The sequence below is a fragment of the Dermacentor variabilis genome, chromosome 7 (assembly GCF_050947875.1).
Source record: "Dermacentor variabilis isolate Ectoservices chromosome 7, ASM5094787v1, whole genome shotgun sequence".
Taxonomy (NCBI): domain Eukaryota; kingdom Metazoa; phylum Arthropoda; class Arachnida; order Ixodida; family Ixodidae; genus Dermacentor; species Dermacentor variabilis.
Window position 1 is genome coordinate 20,395,018 of NC_134574.1, and position 26,252 is coordinate 20,421,269.

General features: G+C 46.5%; 2 protein-coding genes across 8 annotated transcripts in view; one reads left to right on the top strand and one right to left on the bottom strand.

The window, feature by feature from the left end:
* The window catches only part of LOC142587361 (Kv channel-interacting protein 4-like), a 323,816-nt gene that overhangs the window by 156,466 nt on the left and 141,098 nt on the right, over nucleotides 1-26,252 (top strand). The gene's annotated exons all lie outside the window — the stretch shown is intronic.
* On the bottom strand, nucleotides 3,647-9,794 carry LOC142588057 (uncharacterized). Its single transcript, XM_075699498.1, has 2 exons — nucleotides 8,729-9,794; nucleotides 3,647-3,726 (listed from the first exon to the last, which is right to left on the bottom strand). Exons 1-2 carry the CDS (start codon nucleotides 9,792-9,794, stop codon nucleotides 3,647-3,649), a joined length of 1,146 nt encoding a protein of 381 aa, XP_075555613.1.

The window sequence follows — 26,252 nt, forward strand, 5'->3', positions numbered from 1 at the left end:
AAAGTCATTTTCGATAGTCACCGATCCCATGCTATAGCCGGTTATGATAAAATTGTGTGACAAGAATGGGGAACTTGAGTGGGTTTACTTCAAATTAAACTTTACTTCCAATCTCGTCCTCATCATACTTAAATTGTGCTTGAATTTTTCGCTAAACGTTGGACTTTATTTCAACGTTCAGCGATGTAGTATGCGATATTTTTATTTTATGCTTGCTATAAACGCCATGAAATCCAGACTATTATATGCTGCCAAGGACACCAGCGTTGCAGAAAAGTGATACATTGATGATTTGTAACATTTGTAGACAACACCTAAAGGGATAATGTCCCAGATAGTTTAGAAACAGCAAGAATTAAGCACAAGATTTTACAGCGAAGCTGTATATGGTTAGGGTTTCGCTCATTTTTGTTGTCCGTGAACGAAAACTATCATGATCAATCGCTCACATCCCCGTAAGCAAGCAGAAGTTGCAGTGACTCATAGTCCCGTAAGGTTCATGTCTACTCACTTTGCGTGTATTAGCGGTGATGACACTACCCATGTAGTAGTAGTCGGTGATTTCAATGTGGATGTGTCGGTACCGCTGAAGGAGAGGCTTGCGCGTTTCGTGTTGCAGACATCCCCTGCGATGGCACACCGATCCGGCCCAACTTACCACCGCGTGGCGTAGGTGCGTCGATTTGACATTATCAAAGAATGTGATTGCAGTTGCGAGTGAAAAAAATGATCACCGATCAAAAAATGAGTGAATTCGTACCTTTACTCAAAATTATGTGTCACCTCCTTGTCGTGTGCTAATAAGCTTCGCTCGTATACCACCTTCACAGAGTGGAATGAATCAAGATTTTTCAAGAAATATAGGCAGATCCAATACGTATGTTGGTATTTATGTGCAAAGAAGTTTTATAAAATGGTGAGCGGTGATTAGTATACGTTCGTTTAGTTTTATCTTTGGCCACGAGTAATCTCGTGGAATGTTTGTGTTTATCCGCCACCGCAAACTTTTTTGTCCAGCACTTTATATGTTTATGCACTACGTTAAGAAGCTATGCCGAAACGCAAACACCGATACAGGTGGATGCTCAGTGGGAGACGTATGAGCAGTGTAGTACGATATATATCCAAGCGAACAGACAATATATTCCATAATTATATTAAGCAATCGGTTTGATGTTAGAATAAAATTTTATGTTGGAATCGTAGTGGGACATTATTCTGTAAGACTGGCCAGCAAAGGGCATACCCCCATGGGCACATATTGAGTGGCTAAGTCAAAGAAAATAATTCCAAGAATCCGGTACATATAACTGTCCATAACGTTCACAGATTGGTGTGCTTAAGAGATGTCTCTGAGCGGGCAGTATATTGACGCGTGTACTTGTCTTCATCGGGCGACACGTTTCACCGCCTAACAAATGTTATCGGACAGCGCAGGACGCGCTTGCATGTGTCGGAAGTTTCTGGAATGTTATCGATGGTTACATCCACTGTCTGTGACCGAACCTTGTGTAATCTAATTGCATGTGTGCACGACGCGAATAATGTAGAACTTTGTGGAAGGCGCGCGGGTCCCAGCCATTAGTCTGGAACATTAGACGATTGATGTATAAAAGGCGACGCGCTTCACCCGTCGATCAGAATTCGACGACCGCCGATCGTATTCGCCGCTACCGTTGTTCTTTGAGTGTAGCCTGTTTTTGAGGGCGCATGTTTGCCCAATAAAACGCTCGTTTCGTTAATCACAGTTTTGCTGCCTTCTTAAACGCCACTACCACGTGACAATATGCTCAGGATTTGTGTAGTAAGTTAAAAAATCCGAGGACACCTAAGCACTTCTTATGAGTTGGGAATGCGAAAGCACTGCTATCGAAGTCACGGCCGCTGAGTGGTCCTTCGAGCTCTCCATGAGCGCGCGGGTGCGCTCATGACGTGGCGTCGCAGACAGTGGGAAGTTAGGCGCCGTTTTTTCGCTCAACAGCTTTCGCATCAATATAATATTTATGTAGTTATTATCTGCATACTTCGCATGCAATTACATATAAACTTCGTGCGTATATCCACAGATATATTCACCGAGATAGTGACCGATTCAACAGCACACAGCCCTCAAGAGCTAGACACGCGAAACCCAGTAAAGTAGGCAAAGGAGCCTTCCTCTTAAAATGAAAACTGAGAACGGGTAGAAAGTTTTAATTGCTGAGTGTGGGGTATTATCGGCTAGAGAGAGAGACAGGGAAAAGGGGGAAGCCAGGGAGGTTACCCAGAGGGGAATATTCGGTATGCTACACTAGGCTGTGGAAAGAGAAGAGGGGGAGGTTAAATCATAGGAAAGTACAGAGAGAGAAAGAAAGGGAGCACAGATACCCAGCCGCAGTCGGTCACTATCACCGCACACTATCCTCGTCCAGTATAGTAACACCAGTAGCAGTATAAACATCAGTTCAGGCTACAGCCGCTTGTCCTGGTCTGCTGTTCTTAAAAACTGAAACAGTGCCCTCGTCGCCTTCCACTGCGATGGTTTGTGATGTCGGCATTCTAAAATTATTTCCTTTGTTGAAAGTCTTTTGTCAAAGCGCGCTGTCGCAATTACGAGCGATTGTCTCTGTAAATTGTCACTAAAGAGAGCCATAGAGAACGCGTTGAAGAGTCTCCTCACTACCACAGTCATCACACGAGGCGTCGTGAGCCCATCCAATCGGAAAGCAAATGACTTCGTAAAAGCCACTCCTAGCCATGTTTGAGATGGCACGGCAGTCTCGCGTCAGACGAGGTCACCTTGGATGCGAAGGCGGAGGGAACAGTCTGGGGGCTGTAGCCGGTTGCCCTGAAAACCTAATGTATTCCACATGGAGAACGTGATACCCCGTATAAGTATTCAAGTTTTGTAGCGGCATCTGTCCTTGATAACGGTATCGGCTCATCTTTGCTGCCTTGAACAGCCGACCGAGCAGCCTTATCAGAGCTTTCGTTACCTATGATGCCACAGCGGCTTGGAAGTCGCTGAAAAGTCACGCGGTGTCCTTTCTCAGCCAAAGCATGTCTTAGGTGCGTAATCTAGAATACCGGTTGTTAGTGTGGTCCACACCGCAGGACTGCTAACAAATACTGCAGTGCTGCCTTCGAGTCACTGAATTTTGACCATCTTCGAGGTTCTTCTTGGCTGACGAGACAAAGTGCCGCGCGAAGAGATGCAAGTTTGGCTGGCGTCGATGTCTTTGGGTGACAAGTCTTGAAACTGATGGCCGTGGCTCTCACTGTGAAAGCCGTGGTTCCAGAGGAACACTGGAGAATTGCTTATCCATCAGTATAAATATGTATGTGGTCGGCTTAACCTCTCTCGCAAAAGGAGTAGAGATCGTTCTTTTAAGAACATGTGATGATTTTTCTGATTCCTGGTATGGCGAGCTGCACTGCAGGTGGAGCGAAACACTGTGGAAGACTCGATAGCTTAGTTGCAGGGGCTAAGCCTGATGTATTGCGGGTGTAATCATCTGAAGTGGTAACACAACATGATGCCTATGACCTTTTAAACGACGGTGGCGTTGCAAGATCATGCAAACTGGCTCAGATTAAGTGCCGAATGTGCCCTCTCAGCACTTCCACCGCAATGGATGTTGGTATTGGTTGGTCCTGGGCGATTGCACTAGTCACCACTGTTGATGCAGTCCAAGAGAAACTCTGAGTGCTGGAGCTTCAATAGCCTGTAGAGCCCGAAGACTTCTCCTGCAATCGTTGGTGAGCATGGGCGAATTGTATATCAAAAAGCCCAGAAAACGTGTCCTGTGCAATTTACGCGCTAGAGCCACGATGTAGTTATGAGGCAGCTGTAATGGCGCACTCCGTAAATTTCGACCACGTGAGAACCTTGTAATAATAATAATATTTGGGGTTTTACGTGCCAAAACCACTTCCTGATTATGAGGCACGCCGTAGTGGAGGACTCCGGAAATTTTGACCACCTGGGGTTCTTTAACGTGCACCTAAATCTAAGCACACGGGTGTTTTCGCATTTCGCCCCCATCGAAATGAGGCCGCCGTGGCCGGGATTCGATCCCGCGACCTCGTGCTCAGCAGCCCAACACCATAGCCACTGAGCAACCACGGCGGGTAGAACCTTGTACGTGCACCCAATGTAAGACACATGGGCGTTCTCGCATTTCGCCTCCATATAGATAAGGAGTCGGAGGTTGTTCACAGAATGCCTTGTAAATTCCTCTAGATATGGCTCCTAAATATAGCTGCTATAAATATGCAGTCACACGTTCCATAGAAATGCGCATGAAATTGCGTAGGGAGCCAAGTTTTAGCGCTTTAGAAATTGCGCTGAATAGATTAATGTATTCCAAAGACCTAAAAGTCATTCTTTAAATATTTGATTGTACCATGCACCTTTGTGATGTGTTTTCTGAAACCAGCTAACATTGCCTCAGATATTATTATCACATCCACCGCAACTAATTTTTATCATAAGTTCGCAATATTCATCCAGTCAGGACAGGTGTGAAGAATATATGGTGACCCACGTAGCTTAAATGGGCCCTGAATCATTTTTTATCGAAGTGGAGAAATCCAATTGAAGTATGCTATGTCAGAACCACATTGCCAGAAAAAGTACTTCAATGCGTTCAGCAGAAGCGGAGAGATTGGCAGTCGAGCACGTCCTCCACGGGGCTTGTGCTCTTTAAGGGCCTTATACTGCGAAGGCTACGGTGGAGTGGGGCGTGCCCACAACGCTCCGCCTACTGAATTTCGCTGCGCAGGTCAAGCTAGATTTTAACGCGATAGCGTTAAGGAGATCGTGTCGCAAAAAAGCCAGTGTCGTCGGCGTCGGCGGCCGTGAGCGAAAAATCCCGGAAGGCAATTCATAAATAAAAACAACTTGCAAGATGGGTTGGGTGGGAATCGAACAAGGGTCTCCGGAGTGTGAGATGCAGACGCTACCACTCAGCCATGAGTTTTTTTTTCTTTCTTTCATGGTATTTATTATAGTTGCATTCAACCAGACGTTCACCAGTTCTGCATAGTCAGAGAATGGAGGGCACAATGACAATCACACACAGAAAAGGCAGCGTTCATACTGTGAGTGGAAACGTTCGTGTCACTTTAGAAGGGTGGCAAGGATAAGCACCTCACCAAAATAGGGTACCAGTCCGGTTGTACACCGAGTCCATCATAAACCTGCTTTAGGTGTAGTGTCGTTTGGATGAAATTTGCCCTTGTAGGTACAACCGTTTCGGCGTTTCGGTCCATCATTCGCGTTTTCCACAAACTGTGCATTCCCATGACAAAAAACATATCGAAAGGTGCACTATTATCACAGGTTGGCAGCAGGTATCGCACAGTATGAGCGTTAATCTCAAAGTCTTTCTTTAAAGTCCGTTGGAGGACATCCCAAAATAGGATGGCGTCGGTGCAGCTAATAAAACAATGTTCAATTGTCTCTGGTACATCACAAAGGCGACAGTTAACAGAAGAGACAAAGATACCCTTTTTTTGTAGCCATGTTTTAACCGGTATGTTTTCACTATGAACTTTATAAAAGAATGTTTTGCAGCAAGGGGATAAATACATTTTGCGAACTCGCTTTAGCACATCGTGGCCTGGCAATTTAATGTATATTAATCGGTAAATTGGAGGCGGAAATAGCATGGATAGTAAGTCTTTGTACAACGTTTTGCGGGACACAGAATACAAGTATTCAGTGGAAAACCGAACTGTCAGGAAACGAACCGCCAAGTAAACTTCTTGCATGAACCCCCACAACTATAAGCGCGAAGAAAAGCTTGAAGAAACAACTAAATCAGGTAACGCATTAACAAGTGTGACTTGCATGTATGAACGAATTACAGGATGGGAAGTATCGCGAAAAAAGAAGAAACGAGACACTATTTGCCGCACATAAAGATGTACTAAGCCCAGCCCACCTCCACTAACAGGCCTAAAAATATTGTCTCGCCTCATGGCCTCAAAAGTTGAAGACCATACGAAGGTTGCAAAGATACGGTGAAAGCGCTGGATGTATAGCCTAACACAATGGATAACTTGCAATACATAGAAAATTTTTGTTGCCAAGAACTTATTGCAGGCTTCGGCTTTCCCAAAAATAGAAAGTCGTTGTGGAACGAATGTCTGAGCGTAACTTTGCAGGGCCGAAACCCGTTCTTTCCAATAGTGTGCGCTTAATTTATATGCGTCTAGCGGCACGCCAAGATACTTTCGCGGGACATCAGTCCACTTAACGCCTGCAAACTGTTCTGGTGTATAGCACCATGAGCCAAACCATAAGCCTAAACTTTTTGAGGAATTCATTCGCGCTCCTGATACGCTGCCAAATTCTTGTATTTTCGATACTACTTTTTCAACACTGGACTTATCCGTGCAGAAGAATGCTAGATCGTCTGCATAAGCTAAGACTAACTTCATTACCCAGTATTTTGAAGCCATGGATGTTACTCGACTGAATTACGCTTAAGCATAGCGGTTCCAGGTAAAGGGCGAATAGTAGTGGGGACATCGGGCATCCTTGTTTTACTGATGAGCAAATAGAAATGGGTTCGGAGAGTTGGCCATTAATAACTAAACGAGTAGTACAACAGGTGTAGCAAAGCCTAACGCCTTTAAGCACAATGGAGCCAACATTGACATGCTCCAGAAGAGAAAATAAATAGGAGTGACTGACACGATCAAAAGCTTTAGCAAGGTCTACCTGGAGCATTGCAAGCTGCTCAGTGGAACCATAACAGTATTGAAGAAGGGTACGGGCGATATGTATGTTGTTTTGAATTGATCGGCCCCTGATTGCACATGTCTGATGGGAACCAATTAGAATTGACATCGCAAATTGCAATCTATTAGATAGAACTTTGGCAAAAATTTTTTAATCCACGTTAGACAATGTGATTGGTCGATAGCCTTCAACAGAACGCAGTTTCTCTTTATCTGAACTTTTGGGAATTAAAACTGTGTGGGTCTTGCAAAAAGACTGCGGAAGGGCATCAACCTCTAAACTTGAAATAAAAATATCCAATAATATGGGGCTGATAATTGATTTGAAAGCTTTGTAAAAATCACTTGAAAGTCCATCGGGGCCGGGTGTTTTCGACAAAGGGAGCTGATCAATAGCTAGCTCAATTTCTTGAATCGTAAGGCTACCACTGATGACTGCACAGTCATCATCCTGTAATGGTTTGACAAGAGATACAAAACTCTCTTAAACTCTTGCATCGTGATCGTCCGGAGGGCCACTAAACAACATAGTGTAGAAAGTTTCGAACTGAGAAATTATGTCATTAGTATTTGTTACAAGACTACCTTCGGAGTATATTTCCGGAATTACTTTGGAAATACCGTGACGTCGCTCGTCAAGTAAAGCTTGACGTGTTGCTTGCTCAGATTGCAGAGCACGCCTGTTTCGAGATCGAATTCGCGCACCTCTGTAACGTAGTGCGTCATACTTTTGTAACTCACATTTAATGTTTTCTATGTCAACTATGTAAGTGCCTGGCATTTCGCATTGAATCTCATAAAGGCTACATAGGCTCTTAAGAAGCGTTTTTTCTTCATTCTTTCTATAGAATGATTTCACCGATCCAATTTCTATAGCCACTGTACAAACCTCTTGTTTAAAGAGTTCCCAAGCAGCAAATAATGGCAAGTCACTAGAAAGAGAATTGGTTAGAGCCATGCGCACGCGAATAATAAATTCCTGATCATTTAGGAGCTCAGAGTTAAGCTTCCAGAGTGCCCACTGTGGTCGGAAATTAGTTACAAATTTTTCACCAATGTTTGCGATAACCATACAATGATCAGAGAATGAAACGGGGATAGTAATGCAGGATAGTCCTCGAGAGAGGAGTGATGAAGAAACATAAATCCGATCAAGGCGGGCGTAGGAATGACCTTGAATTCTTGTATAAGAGCGAGCTCCCTGTCCCGACACTCCTATATCAACGAGCCCTGCATTTTCTATTATGTTAGACAACACTTCACCACTCCTGTCCCGCTGAGTGTTAATGCCGCTTCGATCGTTCGGATCACATACACAATTGAAATCTCCCATTAAAACAATGCAGCGATCACAGTCCAATAGACTAGACACAGTATCCAATAAAAGAGTTCGTTTTGCAGCGCCATTAAATGCATAGACATTGACTATGCGCCATGGCACACCCTGCAACACAAAATCACAACATATATATCGACCTTCAGTGTCGACATGATAACTAAAAGCTGAATAAAGTAGGCTCTTTTTCAGAAACAGGAAACAGCCCGCGGATAAACCAAGAGCGTGTGAAACGCAAACATTATACTCAGACAGAAAAGGTCGCAAAGCCCTTTCTGTCTCGTCGTCACTCCCAATCTTCGTCTCCTGCACGGCGACGAAGTCGAGGCGCTTCCTAGACAAAAGCCGGCGAAGCTGCGGCTGTTTCTGCAAAGACCTAAGGCCTCGTACGTTCAAGGTTGCGAATAGAAGTTCCTGGGACAGGGCCATGGTGACTACCGACTATTTGGACCTAATGATCTATGTGATCGGTCCTAGAGGGCAACGGTGAGGCTCCCTCCGAAACCCCACCTGGCCTTCTGGACCGTGATCGTCGGCACTTTGCTGAGTGTTTCGATGTTTTGCGGCGACGTGCTTTCCTTGTGGTACTGGTCGTCTCGCTGTCTGTGCTTGATTCCGATCTGTTAGTCGCACGGCGCTTCGGAACTGAAGTATCCGCGTTACTTCGTCTGTCCTCTGCCGGCTCAGCGCACGTATCGAGATGCTTGGGTGCATCAGATGAGTCATCTCCGGCTCCTCCATTCGCTTGCTGGGCAGCCGCTGGCTCCGTGGTAGCGGGTGCTCCTTTGGGTTGTTGCTTCGGTTGGTCATTGTTCTCTTCGCTACTTTCTTTTTTCACGGGCAGTTCTGCGATGCCATTGTGACTGTCTTTAACAGGCAGAGGGGCCTTACTGACACAGCGGGTCTCCGCGGAAGAGGGAACGTCTCCCGTCGCGTCAAGAACCTCCGTAATGTCCATTAGGTGTTCTTGCAAGCTTTCATCCGGAGGCTTTGTTCTGTGTCGTAACTTATCGGCGTATGTTACGACACATTCTTCAGCTGTGTGACCAAAGCGCCGGCAGGTTTCACAAAGTGGGGTTCGGCAGTTTCGACGAATGTGCCCCACCTTGTTACAGCGCAGACAAAGTGGGGGCCGGCCTGGAATTAATACGAGACTCTGCACTCCACAAACAGGTAGTAGATGTGGAACGTCCCCCACGCTCACTCCATCGGCAAGAGTCAACACCACGTCCCGATTTAGCGTACGCATTTGTTCCATCTCCGATACTCTCCAGCTTTCTGCTGATATAGACTTGACTTTCCCGTAAGCCTGGAGCGCATCTCGAATGTTGTCATCTTCCAAACGCTCAGGAAGCCACAAAAGCTTCATTTTAACTTCCGTGGGCTCAGGATCAATGACGACGCAGCGTCTACCTTTTACGGATAATTCCCCGCATGCGACTAGCTTTGATTTTGTCATCCCTGATTTGCACGTCACCATCCACACGTGCGACATCTGAAATTGTCCGATAGAACTTATTTCCTTCAGGTCAATAACGTTCCGAAGGGCGTCTCTGAAGTCTTGGGCTCTGTACGGTCGACCACTTAAGTCAGCATGCAGGAAAACGGAGTCCACAACCAGCTTACCGGTAGGAAGACGGGGTAACACAACACGGTAGTCATTGCTGCTGGCTGAAGCCTGAGCAGCACCTCGGCCAGGGGCCGATAAATCCTTTGAAGCGGAGAACATGAGAAAAGCGACCGTTCGGAACGCCGTCTTCTTCTGAGTTTGATGCTTTAAAGCGGGACAAAACCGCCTCTAGTGAAGGTGGTGTTGCCTTAGAAACTTGCCGTAGAAAGTTATACTGCGGTGTATATCGGTAATTATGAGCATGTAAATTACACAAGTCGCAGTTAAACGCGTAGCCAAGTACGTTTCCGCTACATTTCTTCTGCGCTTGGCGCGCACGCAGAGACATCTTGCGGCAAACACGGAAGACCCCCTCCTCGCAATCTACGGTACTGCCCCCACAGCTGACGCGCCACTCGCCCGCGTCTAGAGGACGATTCAATCGAGGCGTCAGCCCCATGATCGCGTCCGCCTTCATGGCGCGTCGCGGCCCGGCTGTCCGTGCCAATCACGACGTTTGGCTCGCCTAGATTGTTTCTTCCTCCGAGACACTGAGTTCTTTGGCTCGTTCCGTTGCTCAGGCACGCCTTTCGCCTTTGTGTGACTCAAAAGCATGGCGGGCGAATGAGTGGGCCGTGCGAACGCGGTGCGATAACACTATCGCGTTCCACTCTTGAAGGCGAAGCTTAGGCGTCCTCCAATTTTTGCATATTAACGTTGACGTCTCCACTTCTGACTTTGGCGCCTACGACGCGCTGAACGCAGAGCGTCAGTGGACTCATCGTCGCACCCGACGGCGATGCGGCACGTATAGCAGACCGCAGCTACAGGAAGCTGTGTGGTGCGAATGCGCAGCGTTTGCTTTGTGCTCGACCGGGTGCTTGCTCGCGCTCACTCTGACCGTCCTACGTGATGCGGACCGGCTTTATCCTTCACCAGATTGACTGACGGATAGTAGCCACATAAGTAGCCGTCAGGAGTGAGTGCGTGCTGGCAAGCGTGTGTGGTCTGACCTTATGTTTCGCGTGGTTCGAGGCTAGTTAAACGTTCGAAACTGGTTAAAATTAGCGAGGCCCGACGACTGCGACAGCGATAAGCAGAGTGGCGGAAGTTTAATTACTATGCGGGCACCCACGGCCGAGCGCGTACATACGGTAGGCGGCATCTTCGAGAATTACGCAATTATATCGGAATTCGCATACAGTCGCTCATTGCAGCCTGTTTATTAAACTTGTTCAATAGATATATAGAGTAACAGTAGGAAGCAGCGCACTGATCCAAGCAGTCTTCTTGACTGACGTCAGCTATTGGCCAATAGCAGTCACATATGGGAATCCGCTGTATTACCAAATGAAGCGCACAGAAAAGAGTGAGCGGCAGGCTTCTATTGAAGAGAGAGAAAGGCCGCTTCGCACTCCGCTCGCAAGCTGCACGCACCGCGCACGATTGCAAGATTTCGCTGAGGTGCTCACGGTGGTGTACGCCATCAGCACACTAAGTTTTTTTACCCAGCGCGATGGGTGGCTCAAAATCCGTTTATGTCAAAGTTTAAAGATGTGGTACTGTCACGTAGCTTGACAGAATCATGATAACGTTGTTTGCCATCGCTTGGAGATACGCGTGATATTTCTTGCAGTCCACCTGATGACATAATTGGTCTTCTATAAATATTGACCTTTTTAATATCTTAATTAGATTAGACGTGTCAATGAGAAAATTTTAGAAACAAGATGAAAAATTCCCGATACAGCTTTCTGATGCTCAATACGTGCTATATAAAAACGTTTTCCTGAGCATTAAAGTAGCTCTCGAATTCACGAATACTAAAACCGCGCGATTGGCGGCTCGAGGCACTTTGCGTGTATTTTTGCTGACTTTTCTCAAGTACTATGCTGATATAGTCCACCCAAGGATCCGTTATCCGGCTTTGCAAACTTCATCACGCAAGCCAGAAGACTATCTGAAGGCCTAAACTCGTAATAATTGGGGATTTTATTGCCCCACACACAGCATGGGCTTACCAGCACACGACCAAGAAAGGAGCGCGAGTGCACGATTTGGCGCAACGGAATCACCTCACCCTCTGGAATGATCCTAAACTAACGACTCGAATAGGCAACAGTGTGTCCAGGATGCAAATCCCGACCTCACCTTTACAGTAGGAATATCCAAGGTGGAATGAACCTGACTGGAGAAAATCTCGGCAGCGACCACCACATCTTTCAGTTAGAAATACTGCACCATAAGAAGCCGAGCAGAACCGGAACGGCAAGGTTGTCGGACTGGAAGGCCTTCTGAGAACATGACATAGAATAAAACATCAAAAATATTGAAGAGTGGCTCACCAAAGTGGTCAAGGCGGCGGTGAAGCACACTAAGGTCATCCAACTAACAATGGACACGCCGGCCGTAGACTCTCACCTCCTACATTTTTGGGATGAAAGTAGAGGACTACGGAGGTGGTGTAAAAAGTTGAAACTTAACCACATACTGCAGAAACGGATCGCTCGCATAACAAAGCAAGCAGAAGAATACGGCGATCAGCTCAGCTGTCACAACTGGGACTTCAAGGCACACTCAGCACGAAGAAGACCTGGCATATACTGCGAACCCTTCTAGCTACCAACCAACCTTCTAGCTACCCAACAAAGACATGACCTCAAGAAAATCATTAACTCTCATCCAGGAACTGAGAAACAAATTTCGGAAGAAATCAAGTGTAAACAGTCGGAGACAATGCCCCCAAGGTTACCGATCCCCGACTGTACAAATGCGAATAAAACCTCACCCTCGACAGCTCTTTCACGCTTCTTGAACTCCATGCCACCCTTGCCAAATTGACCCGCAACACATCGCTAGGAAATGACGAGGTGACGAACAAGATCCTACAAAACCTCCCAGACAAGGCCCTGAATGGACTTAACTACGTGAATAACTGCTGGGAAAAAGGTGAGCTCCCGGCAGAATGGAAGCACGCATAAGTCATTATGCTCCCAAAACGCAACGAGCCACTACAAATCAGCAACCTACGGCCCATCTTCCTTACTTCCTGCGCTGGAAAGGTTCTCTAACACATGGTTCACGATCACCTCACCACACACCTCGAAGTCTCAGAACTCATGCCAGATACAATGTTTGGCATCCGACAGCTCCTCTCAGCACAAGATATACTATTACAGCTCAAGGAAGACCTCATGGACTACCTAGAACGCCACGAAAAGTTATCTATTTTAACAATAAATCTAAATGTAGCCGTCGATAATGTGAAGCATGAAGCGATCCTCCAGAATCTCCAAGACACAAACTGCGGAATTCGGACCTACCGAATACGTACACGAATTTCTCGAAGATCGCACGGATACGGTGGGTATCCGCAACATCCGAAGCGACAGGTTCGAAACGGCCAACAAAAGAACTACACAGGGGTCAGTCATTTCACTTTTGGTGTTCAATCCCGTCATAATTAAGCTCCCACAACAACTCGATTGCATCGAGGGTTTAAGCCATGCAATATACGCCGATGAAATAACGTTAAGGACAAAAGCGCCCACAACCGGCCAATAGCAAACTACCCTCCAAGAGGCAATTGATCAGATAGAACAGTACCTCTCAAGATGCGGTCTCCAGTGCGCCCCGAAAAATCAGAGCTAGTTATACTCAAGGCAAGGACCCGGAGAAGACCATCAGGTTACGTCGCCCCAGATCCCAATGTCAGACTCAATGGAATCGATATCCCTCAAGTTGGCTCCCTCCACGTTCTTGGCCTCAGAATACATAAAGATGGTTTTGGCACAGCTACACTTCCGAAGCTTCAGAAGGCCCTAACACAAGTAACCCATCTCATTCGGCGTATATCCACCCAAAGAAGAGGACTCAAAGAGCAAGAAACCGTCCAATTAATCCAAGCACTCCTTATAAGCCGGATCACATATGGCACCCCGTATGTACTCCTCAAGAAAGCTGAAATTGAAAAACTCAACATCATCATCAGAAAAGCAATCAAGAGCGCACTAAGACTTCCCAGTACGACCTCAACCACGACACTCCTCAAACATGGCCTCCATGACACCTGGGAAGAAATGAGCGAAACGCACAGAGCCAGCCAGCTGGAACTCTTTAAGCTGACTCAAACAGGCAGAGCAGTACTTCGCAAACTCGCATACAGCGAAAACTTCATAGCAGACTCAGACGCCAAAGCCCGCTTGCCGCCACTTTTTCGGAACTCCATCTCAGTCGCTCCAATACCTCGCAACATGCATGCAGCATACCACAAAGACAGAAGACGACCAAGAGTTTGAGCGCTCAGCAAGACATACTCAAAGAACGTCGACACGAGATATACAGATGCGGCAAAATACCCAGGTAGAAGAGCATACGCAATTACCGTGACCAACAACCAAGGGAATGAGCTAGTCGCTGCCACCATACCGGCCAGAAATCCAGAAATGGCGGAGGATGTGGCCATCGTCCTCGGCATCCCCACACGCAAACACAAAGCAACCACCTTGAGCGACTCGCGAACGGCATGTAGAAACCTACGAAAAGGCCGAATTTTTGCCGCAGCAGTGAAGATTCTAAAAGAAATAACAAGACGCCAAGAACTACCCAAAACCTACGTCGCATGGTCCCCAGGCCATGAACACCTGACAGGAAACGAAGCAGCACATGCTGTCGCCCGAGAGCATACCAGCCGCGATTTCCTGCCGCATGGTCTCCGGATAGCGACGAGGGTGGAGGACATTCCCATCAACTACGCCATATTATTGCAACATTACCGACTGCAAAGAAGAGAATATCCTCTACCGCATCCAAAATTAAGCAAGGAAGAAGCCACCGCCCTCCGCAGACTACAGACGAATACGCATGTCCATGGAATAAACATGCAGCTGATGCAACCCTCTAAATTCTCATACCTATCAATATTGTGATGTACCAGACACCCTCCAACACATGGTGTTGGTGTACCCACACCGCGAGAAAAAACAGTCAGGATGATGCCTCAGAACCGCTACAACCAATCGAAGAAACGTGGGAGGCAATGTTAAAGGCACAGAACCTGGAAGATCAGCGAAGTCTGGTGGACCGGGCCCGGGCTGCGGCATTAGCCAACGGCTTTCTGGACTAAGAGAGCCGCCCACCTAGGGCGAAGAAGGAACACTTTCTCGCTGTTTCTGACAATAAACGTTCATTCCTCCTCCTCTTCCTCCTCAAGCTTGGAAATATACTTTTATAAAGCACGTATTCAGCAACAGAAACCTGTATCGGGAGGTATTCATGTTTCTCTGCAATTTTCTCATTGACAACGCTCCTCTAACTATGTTAGTTGAGAAGTTGAATAATTAATTAGACATAGTTATGCAATTAGCCGGAATGCAAGAAATAATCTGAATATCTCAAGGGAAGGCAAGCAGCATCACCTTGGTTCGGTACAGCTGCGTGACATTTGACTATTTTTAAGGCTTGGCGCAAGTTACGCGGCACATGATACCCTTCTTAAGACTGCCGGTGGCTTAACACTTTCCAGAAAACATTCCGAGGAAGAAAAGCCCACTTCACTGTCCATTCCTTGAGTTGTTGCCGAGTGTTGGTAGTTGGACCGTTATTATTTGCCGCAACGGAGACATGTGAGCACGAGAAATCATCGAAGCAGCAGAATTGATTCCGCAGCAAAAGATTGCACCAGTGCTGGTTCCTTTCCATATCCCGTATGGATCACTGGTTATGCTTAAAGGACTTGCGCATTATCCGCAGGAAAACGCGAGCGTGTTTTGTGCCTGCTAGAGCTCTCTTTCTTTTTTTCGGTATAGATTGCCTTAATCTTTCGATAAACTTTACCTGGACATTGTATCTCGTTTGTTGTGCTTATACCTTTGCTTGTGTCCAATTTATGGCTTGCTTTTGCAAACTTAATGTGCCTTATTACCTCACTCAAGTCTCTTTCTCACCCCCGTAAAATAACTCGGGTGTAGTTCGCATGTCTTGTTGTGGAATGTTTTGCGTTTCCGTTCCTCGATGTTACTCACCAGAACGCCACCCGTGCGTTTTAAGAAGACGCAGCAACTGCAACGGCAAAGTGAAGAGAGCAAATGTGAGCGAAGCCGTCAAACATTGTTCGTTCTTATCTTGGTCATTCGGTGCTGCCGTTTCTTTGTTTGTTGGTCTCTGAAGTGTGCAGGTTACAACGAATGCCAGTGCTAGTGCAGATCGTTAAGAGGTGCATGATGTGGTCGCATGAAATTCCACTTTTTTCACAATGAAAGTTTAAATTCCCTGAGGTTTTCTGTCTTTATTGCTGCTTTCTTATTCTCTACGTGTCATTGATATGTCTTATGAAATGTGAAACACGGTGAACAGCAAGTATTGACTGAACCTAATAAGAATATCTGACGTTAGTGCCTATTTTACTTACAAATGGGTGTAATTCCTGTACTGCGGAGAGAGGCTCCATACCTGGTTTCATCACTAAGCCTTGTGCACATTGTAGTCGTTCGCAAACGAGCTAAATTCGAGTCAGCTTTGTCGTCGTAGAGCGCCGAGAGGGAGGGAATGAAACGCACGTTGCGTTATTTGTGGAGTTTCACAGACCTCCTGCGCGCACCGCAGTACATGAACAATGAGCTAGGCTTTGAAGCCTTTTCTATCCCCTCTCTCCCTCTTCTCTGACACTTCTCTCCACCGGATTCTAGCGAGCCCGGAACCCTGCGTCACTGCACAACTCCTCCACCCCCCCCCCCTCCGCTAGGTACAAATAGGAAAGAGCGTTCTCCTCGAGCAGGTCCCGCAAGGCGGTGCCGCGAGCGCTCGTTTTTCGCGCCCTGCGCCACACTGCCGTCTTAAGGTCTTGTGCTTTGTGCGGCTCCTCTGGCGAAGACAGTTTTTTTTTCCCTCCGTGTGGTGCGTATTTTATACGCGAGCGCGGTCTTACTCCGTGCACCTGTCCTTCTTGCCTTTCCACCTTCATCATCGAGCGCAAAAAGAGAAGTTGGCGTCGCATAATAACAGCACGCGGCCAACGTAGCTCGGCTGCAGACGAGGAGTCGACGCGGCGCAAAGGCGAAGGGAGGGAGTGGAGAATTCTGAGAGCGCAGGCCGCCGAGCAAATTTCGGCACTCGACGAGGGAAGAAGGCCGAGAAAGGCGCACTCGGCAGCGTGGCGGTGCACGCAGCACTGGCGAGGCAGCCCGTCCCTTTCGCGTCATACTGTGACGTGTTCGTAAGAGTGCTCTGAATAAGAAAGAGTCGCGCCCACGTTTTTCCTTGTACAGTCGACTGCCGTTGTATCGAAACGGGCGAGATGGCAAGTTTTGGATCAATTATTCGAAAGGTCCAATTAACAAACGATGGCGAAACGAATACATTCAATTATCATTATTGCTTGCAGTATTCTGTAATGTCCTTCTTTTCTTACTCTTCAAGTGCGGTTCGACAGACATGAACGCTGACACATTTCAACACTGCCTGAGCGTCAAACGAACCTCAACATACTGCAATGGATGGTTCCACAGGTGTAAGGAGCGTAGGTCACCAAAAAAAAAAAAGAAATTAAAATAGAACAGCTTCACACCTAGGGAAGGCATAGCGCAGACGGCTGAATATATCGTCATTTCAAGCTTTTAGTAACCGCTGCGCCCACGCGAGGGCACTCGTAGAATCAAGCGAGATCCTTTCGAGTTCCAACGATACGAGTTTCCCTCTACGGGAAAGTGTGCTTTCTCGTTGTGCGCGTTCAAATTAAACGAAAAGTCAAATTGCCTCAAGGCAGTTTATTGGATATCGACAGTCATAACACCATAAACACGCATACACAGCTCGCATTGGGCCGAATAAGTAGCAAAGTTCTCACCTATAGCCTCCCCTCCATCAACTTTTCGACTACCTCTCTTTTAGAAGAGATGGTTACGATTACGCTTTTATTTACTGGTCTCTATAAAAACTTCCGATACAAAAAATCCTGATAATCGCTCAATATCCACCTAATAAAGACGTACTTAGTAGAAAGAGCATTTCTACTCATTTAATGAACCTTTGCCTCAATTTTCGTTTTTCTCGTGCTCTGACTTTTAGGCCTCTTTTGTGGGAACGGTCCTCACTGTTTCAAAGCAATATCGCATGTCCTCAACCTTCTCCAGAGTACACACACACAGATATATATATCGTCAGTAATAAAGTCACGTACGCGGGAACACGTTCTTTAATGTCCAAACGTGTCTCTTGTTCGGCCACCCTTTTGCCAGAGTAAGTGAATGACGAAGGCTGGCCTACGAGCCGAAACATTCGGACCGCAAAGAGTTTCCACGCACGTAGATTTCCGTTTTGACGCTGCACCAACGGATCCAGCCTGCTTTTAATTCGAAAGCATTGTATGTACTACCATTACGCGAAAGTCCGGCGTTGTCGGCGTTGGTGTGACTGAAATATGGAACCAAAAATGGCGACGTCGCGGCGAGTAGAAGTGCGTCAAAAATGCTGTGATTGGCGTCAAACTCGTGAAGCAGGTTTCTGTAAACAAAGGGCATCAACGGAATTGAACATTTGGTCAATGTCGACCTGGGTGGCAGTCGAACCCGGGCCTCTGGGGTGCTAGACGAGGACGCATTCCCGACGCTCCACTGTTTCGGTTGACTAAAGTTGTGCCTAATGCGTGCTTCATTGCACACATCACGTCACTGCATCCGTCATGGCCTGCCACGTATCACTTGCTCTTCGGATTTCATCGGTGCTGTGTTTGCTGCGATGCACTCTTGGCGCCAAATCATGAGTGTATGAGGTGTGCCTAGTGCGCGCGTCATTGCACATGTCACGTCGCTGCCTCTCTTCGGATTTTATCCCTGCGGCGTCTACTGGGATGAACTCCGGAGCGTCTACCTCAGCGGCAGCCGCGAAACGTGGTCGCCCCGGGAAGCACGCTGCACAAGACGAAGCAAGGGAAAACAAAACGCAATGCCGTGCAAGTATACAACATCCACGACGACATACGAACGAATACCTAAGCGAAAACATTTCCCCAAAGTGACTACAATGCTTTCGTGTTCCCGCGCGCAAGCAGTCTTACGCGTCTCTGCTGAACGTTTTTCGCCAAACACACACAGGAACACACACATGCACACACACGTGCGCACACATACACACACACTGATAGATAGATAGATAGATAGATAGATAGATAGATAGATAGATAGATAGATAGATAGATAGATAGATAGATAGATAGATAGATAGATATAGATAGATAGATAGATAGATAGATATCCTTGTACTTCTCCGTGACTTATCTTTACCAGACCCACGTTCACTAGGCGGAACATTAATGAAGTTCCGCCTAGTGGACGCCAAGGAAAGCAAACAGGACGCCAATCCCTAAAAAGCACGGTGAAAAAGGCAACACTTTAGGAGGGAATATTTCTTTAGATTCCGCCTCTTGCGCAGAAAATACTGGACAATAATCATAGTTCCAGCATTTCCTTGTTGATTATTTTAATGTTTAGGTACGTAGCTATGTATGGGGTATATAACCAACCCTTATACATAGCTTTCATTGATTACGAGAAAGCGTTTGATTCTGTCGAAACCTCAGCAGTCATGGAGGCATTACGGAACCAGGGTGTAGACGAGCTATATGTAAAAATAGTGAAAGATATCTATAGCGGCTCCACAGCCACCGTTGTCCTCCATAAAGAAAGCAACAAAATCCCAATAAAGAAAGGCGTCAGACAGGGAGATACGATCTCTCCAATGCTATTCACAGCGTACTTACAGGAGGTATTCAGAGACCTGGATTGGGAAGAACTGGGGATAAAAAGTTAATGGAGAATACCTTAGTAACTTGCATTTCGCTGATGATATTGCGTTGTTTAGTAACTCAGGGGACCAATTGCAATGCATGCTCACTGACCTGGAGAGGCAAAGCAGAAGAGTGGGCCTAAAAACTAATCTGCAGAAAACAAAAATAATGTTTGACAGTCTCGGAAGAGAACAGCAATTTACAATAGGTACCGAGGCGCTGGATGTGGTAAGGCAATACATCTACTTAGGGCAGGTAGTGACGGGGGATCCGGATCATGAGACGGAAATAATCAGAAGAATAAGAATGGGCTGGGGTGCGTTTGGCAGACATTCTCAGATCATGAACAGAAGGTTGCCATTATCCCTCAAGAGAAAAGTGTACAATAGCTTTGTCTTACTATTACTCACCTACGGGGCAGAAACCTGGAGGCTTACGAAAAGGGTTCTGCTCAAATTGAGGACGACGCAAGGAGCTATGGAAAGAAGAATGATAGGTGTAACGTTAAGGGATAAGAAAAGAGCAGATTGGGTGAGGGAACAAACGCGAGTTAATGACATCTTAGTTGAAATCAAGAAAAACAAATGGGGGGGGGGGGGCATGGGTAGGACATGTAATGAGGAGGGAAGATAACCGATGGTCATTAAGGGTTACGGACTGGATTCCAAGGGAAGGGAAGCGTAGCAGGGGTCGGCAGAAAGTTAGGTGGGCGGATGAGATTATAAGTTTGCAGGGACGACATGGCCACAATTAGTACATGACCGGGGTTGTTGAAGTATGGGAGAGGCCTTTGCCCTGCAGTGGGCGTAACCAGGCTGATGATGATGATGATAGGTATGGGCCTCCATGGGCGTCTCTTTCTAAGCTGCTGTCTTTTACAAAACAAATTCTGCAGTTACCTTCAAAGGGCTTCTCAAATTTCTTGCTAGTCTGCAGAAGCTCTAGGCGTAACGCAGTTACCAAAGACAAGAATTGTTAACACGCCAGTCGTGATCGTCGCAATTAGTGCACTGGTAAAATGATTTTATACGCAACTGTAGCTTATTTCTTGCGAGCTCAGGGACTCCTAGCTGTAAAGATGGAAGACGTCGTAGCAATGGAACTTATTTCTTGAGGAATATCAGATACCGAAGTATATTTGGCTCTCAAACCGACGTAGCCCCACGTTTTCCCTTTCTTTTTTTTCTTGCGGTTATGTTGATCGGAGTGTTCCAAACTCACCATTTCTGAACGTCTGATAAAACTACGAATATACATGAACACGGGGTTGGCAACTTTTGTCTGCACTTTTACAAGGCGGTAACTGGTCGTCACGCCCTCTAGCGTCTGTGTCAGACGTTCAGGCTCGTTTACAGTCCGGCGTAGCCCGCGCGCGAGCGAGCATCGGTCGAAGTCCGCCACGTGACGCCCGTCACTCAACTTCAACATCTTTTTTTTTTTTTGTCGAGCGTTACTCGACAGCAGTGGACGTCGAGCGTTGCCAGACAGCCGTACTACATGGACAGATGCCGGGCGTGCTCCTCCAAATGTGGTTATCGGTGCCACACGGAAGCGCGATGCGGAGCCTCGCCCATCTGGTGTGTTTTGCCTACCACGGTGCTTCGTGCTCGCGCAGCCGCTGCCGCCCCGCCAACATGTTGTCGGTCACACGCGCGCAGCATTCTGGGCAACGCGAGCGTCCAAGTCGCGCGCCCAGACATCTCAACGCCGCCGGGAAGCACCGCGATATGCGGGATTGTGTTGAGCTCGAGCCGCACGTCGCAACAAACCTCAGCGAACGCGAGCGGTAGTGCAAAAAATTGCGCACATCGAAAGCTTCTGCACGAATTTCGGTTTACACTGCGTATACAGCGTAAATCGTACACAGTGTAAATCGTACACAGTTTAAACCGACCGTTTTGCGCAAGTGTTCGATATGTGCAATTTTTTGCACGACCGCATGCGTTTGTGGCGATGGGCGGCTCCTTAAAAGGTTGACCTCTCCCCAGCAAAAGGTAGCGTCCGCGCGCTCGCCGGTGTTACGCTGAACTACACACAAACTTTTGTTGGGATTGAGTTTAAAGAAATCTTGTTCTGCCCAATTTGACACTTTGTTGAGGCCAAGTTGCACTTGTCGCTCACACACTGTGAGGTCACAAGACTGCCAACGGTACATCGTCCACATGCACGGAACAAAAATTGGCTGGAACTCATAATGTTTGAAGTGAGTTTATCTTAACAATAAAGCGGGCGCAACTCAGCACGTCTCCCTGAGGAACCCCAGTTTCCTGTATGAATGCGCGCGACAATGCATTACCTATTTTAACCCGGAACGTACGGTTGTGTATATAGTTTTCATTAATATTTAGCATACTATCGCGGATGCCCATTTCCGACAGGTGTCTCAGGATTTCGTAACGCCACATTGTACCGTATGCCTTTTCCATATCGAGAAATACGCATAAGAAGAACTGATTAAGTACGAACGCATCACGAATGTTTGCTTCGATGCGCACGAGATGGTCGGTTGTAGACTTCCTCCTCCTGTAAAGCCGCACTGATATGGATCAAGAATTTTGTTTGATTCAAGGAAGTGGAAAAGGCAGCGGTTAATAATTTTTTTTTCATAAAGTCTGCATATACAAGTCTTGAAGGCAAATGAGCCGTAGCTTGTTACTAATGTAGGGTCTTTACGTTGGTTCCAATTGTGAATGACAATTGCTTCTTTCCATTCAGATGGGAGGCAACCCGCAGCCCACATAGCATTGAGAAGTGCGAGTTGTGTAATTGTAATGTCGCTGTGGATGTGTATAGTCATTCTGTCAGGACCCAGAGCAGCGCTCCGGCATTCGGTCAAGGGAGGTCTCAGCTTGGAGATATTCAAGGAAAAGTTGTGGAGCTCTTTCTGTCTGCGCTTGGGATCGATTTCTTTCAGTTCTACTACTACTTTGTGTCTTAAGAATGCATTGGGATAATTATTCCAACTGGATATGCCTTCGAAGTGCTCACCAAGGGCGTGAGCTTGGTCTTCCAGGCTATTTGCTTCGTTGTTCACTAGATGAAAAGGATATATGCCCTGCCAATTTATCCTTCTAATACCGCTGAATACTTTCGCCTCCTGAGTATATGAATTTATACCTGAAAGAAATCTCTCCCACTTGCCCTCCATGCCTGTCGTCGTGTCCTTCTTCCCTGGGATTTAACATGTTTAAATTCTACAAGATTTTCAGTTGTAGAGATTTCAAGCAGTTTGCCCCAGGCTTCATTTGGATTCTTCGTACCTGTCTGCAATTATCATTCGACCAGGGGAACACTCTTTCATGTGAAGTGACATTTGTTTGACGCATGAACTTCTTGGCCGTGTCATTGATAAAAGCAGTAAACTATGACGCGGCATGATCTATGCTAAGATTACTTATAAAATTTTGTGATAGGAAGGTGCGTTGCTGAAAAAGATTTCCAGTCAGCTGAGACTAATTTTTCAGCGAGGGACATGCGGAGGGGAGCCATGTTGTCTTAATAAATTCTGCGTTTCTGGTAAATGCTCACTGCCAAATGGAGTTTTACACGTCATTCTAAGCCAGAAAAAATAGAAGGAAAGCCAACCGGCTGGTCTATTGGTGGATATGAATCACGATGAAGATTGTAATACCTTGGTTCCTTGTCATCAAGAGGCACACAGCAGAGTTTGCAACAACGTTTTTTACGAGTCGACCTCTCGCGTCGCTTCGCGAGTTTCTCCACAAGGTGTTGCGAGCGTTAAAACCACCCAAGTGTGTAGGGCTCCGGGAGCTCGTCAACGATGTCGTAATATGGTACATATACAGTAGCTAAGTTGTTGAAAAGAACTGGCCGAACAGACACCGCCTTAAGGCCCGTGTGAAGCGCCACATGTTGGCAAGCTAAGGTCTTGTCTACAACTTTTGCTACACCACCAGGAGGACGCAGCAGCGTCGTCTCTGTCTTTCCGGAAAATAGTGTATTGCCGGAGCATGTTTGTGTAGATTTAGGATGTGTTTCCTGAATACACAGCACATTTGGATTGTAATTATTTAAAACTTCCTTGATGTCATCGACGTTGTGGATGAGACCTCTCACATTCCAGCGTATTATTTGTGTGTCCGCATTGTTTGTGTTCTTGTGTTGTATGTGAAGACGTGTGAAGTTGGCTTACGGAGCCTTTCCAGGCACCGTGATCTGGCTTTTGTCTTTCTTGGAGCGGTCGCGAAAATCGTGCTGCTCCGAAGGGGCTGAATGCGCCGTCTGGCTCGAGGTTGTGTTCGTCGACTCGTGGGGGCCGTTGGACAAAAGCGGGGTCTTTTCGGGGTAGGCCTCGCCTGTAGAGACGAAGCTTTGGAGGGCACGAACCGAGAGGGATGGGGGGGGGGTGCTGAGGGCGCGGGTGAAAGGCAATAAAAGAGTGGCGATAGGGACATTTCCAAGGTGGACACTAGGTTCCGTCATGGGGCGCGCAAAAGCAAAGCTCGCAGAAAACGCCCACGTGCGCAACCTTGTCGTAGTAGCAGGTGCGCTAAATGACGTCCCAAAGAGGAGAGGGACAGGACTAGCCCAGCGCTTGGGGAAGGGGGGGGGACGACTTGCGCGAGCTATCCCCTTGGGTGCATATCGCGGTGTGAACGGTGCCGGAGGTGCCTGTATGTGACTGTCACGTACAAAGAGCCGTAGTGGCTGCTAATGAGGTGATATGGAAAATGAGCCGAGAAAAAGGCTTCGAAGTTGTCGACGTAAACAGGGAGGTGAGAAGATGTGGTGGCTTTCTACGAGACGGGATCCTCTTCAATTACAGGCTTGCACGAGACGTGGGCTGACGACTTCCTCGTCCCGATGTTGCTTTTTTAGGGGGCCCACGGGCGCTCAGAAGGCCAGAGTAGGTAGTAATGAAGAAGGACTCCTAAGGGAACCTCAGTATAGCATCGCCGTCAGTAACAGAAACCGAACGAAATCAAGAAAGAGAGATCGCCTTGCAATAGGCTACATAAACATGCAGGGTGGCAGAAGAAGGAAAAAGTGGGCAGAGATTGAGAAGCAGTTAAATAAAGAACAAATAGGGCTGTATGCGGTTACAAAGACGCACCTTAGAGACTCGGAAGAACCGCCAGTGATTGAGAATTATGTTTATAAAGGATGCAACAGAACTAAGTCGGAAAGAAAGGGAGGAGGAGTGGGAATGCTCATTCATCAGGGAGCCAAATGGAAAAAAGTAAATTCAGAATGTCAAGAGCATCTTTGGTTATAAGGTACAATGAGTGGGAAAAAAAACTTGGCTGGGCGTTACGTATTTGTGGACCGGAAATAATTTCACAGAGAAGAATAAGGAGTTAGTGGAATGTATAAGCGCTGATACCATGACAGTTAGTCTGGTATATGGTTATGCATTACTTCATGGTAATTTTTGTTCACACGCATTGCTGTACTTCTGTGTTTCATTATGCTCAATGAAATTTCTTTTCATAGACACTGTATAAATTCTAATAACCTTTCTTGGCGTTCTATACTTGAGTTCGCTGCTTATAAGTGGTCTATAAATGTACCGTGTATGGTGTTGCTGCCTGCCAGGCGCTGCCGCTCAAGCCTTCAAAGGCTTTGGCAGGCCTGTATGAATGTACTGATTTGATCATTGGCAATAAAGGTATTATTATTATTATTATTATTATTATTATTATTATTATTATTATTATTATTATTATTATTATTATTATTATTAAGGGTTTCGGGAATTGTGCTGAAATTATCATATCAGGTGACATGAATGCCCGCATGCAGGATTTAGATGACTATACTGACAAGAACGGGAAGTCAATGCTTAACCTTTGTGGACAACATAACCTCGTTACCATGAATACAGGGCCTAAGTGGGAAGGACAGATCACGTGGGAAGTGGGATACCGGCAATCAACCATTGATTACTGTCTGATGAGAGAAGGAATTCATGATAAGTTGAGAGAAATGGTCATTGATGAGGAACGGTTTAGCAACATAGGGAGTGAGAAACGCATCATTTTGAAAATGGGATACGTAGTTGGGAAAGAGAGCAAGGAGTGCGAAATGGCCTGTCAAAATTTGAACGCTGAATGAATAACAAATATTGCCACTAGAGTCGAGGAAGAACTTTGGATCGGATCGGAAAACATTTATTGGGCTTTAGAAAAGAGATCTTCGCGGCTTCAGACGGCCTCTTCCATCTTCTGTTGGATTCTTCTGTCTGGCAAATGGCCAAATAAAAAGTCGGAATATAATGAGCTTCTAAGTGTAATAACGACAGAAATACGGAAAGAGAAACAACATGTTCGTTGGAAAGGAAAAAAGAAACCGAAAAGCTGGTGGAACAGGGAGATACGAGAAGCGATCGCCGAACGACAAAAGCATCCCGAGAGCACAGGCAGGCAAAGAAGGCGCAGTTGCCGCAGGATGAAGTAGCCAGTAAATGGGAAATCTACCGGGAGAATATGTATATGGGTCAAATACTGCTGCAAGCGAAATTAAAATGTGAAAGTGAATGTTGGTTGTCAGAAATACGAGAGAAAAATAAGGCCGCACCAAGAATATTTTGGAACCACATAAAACTATTAGGCAGGAAGTCCACAACAATACGACAACATATCCTAGACGGAAATCAGAACAGACTGGAAGGAGAAGCGGCAATAAATTACATCCGACAAGCAACAGCCGAATCTTTCCAAGGCAATGACGAGGTTATACTTGATGAAAAAAAGAGCATGAAAGAGACCCAGGTGGAAAAGGAGCTCGTGCTCACAAATTTCAACTGCAAGAAAGCCGAAGAGAAAATTCCTAAGCGC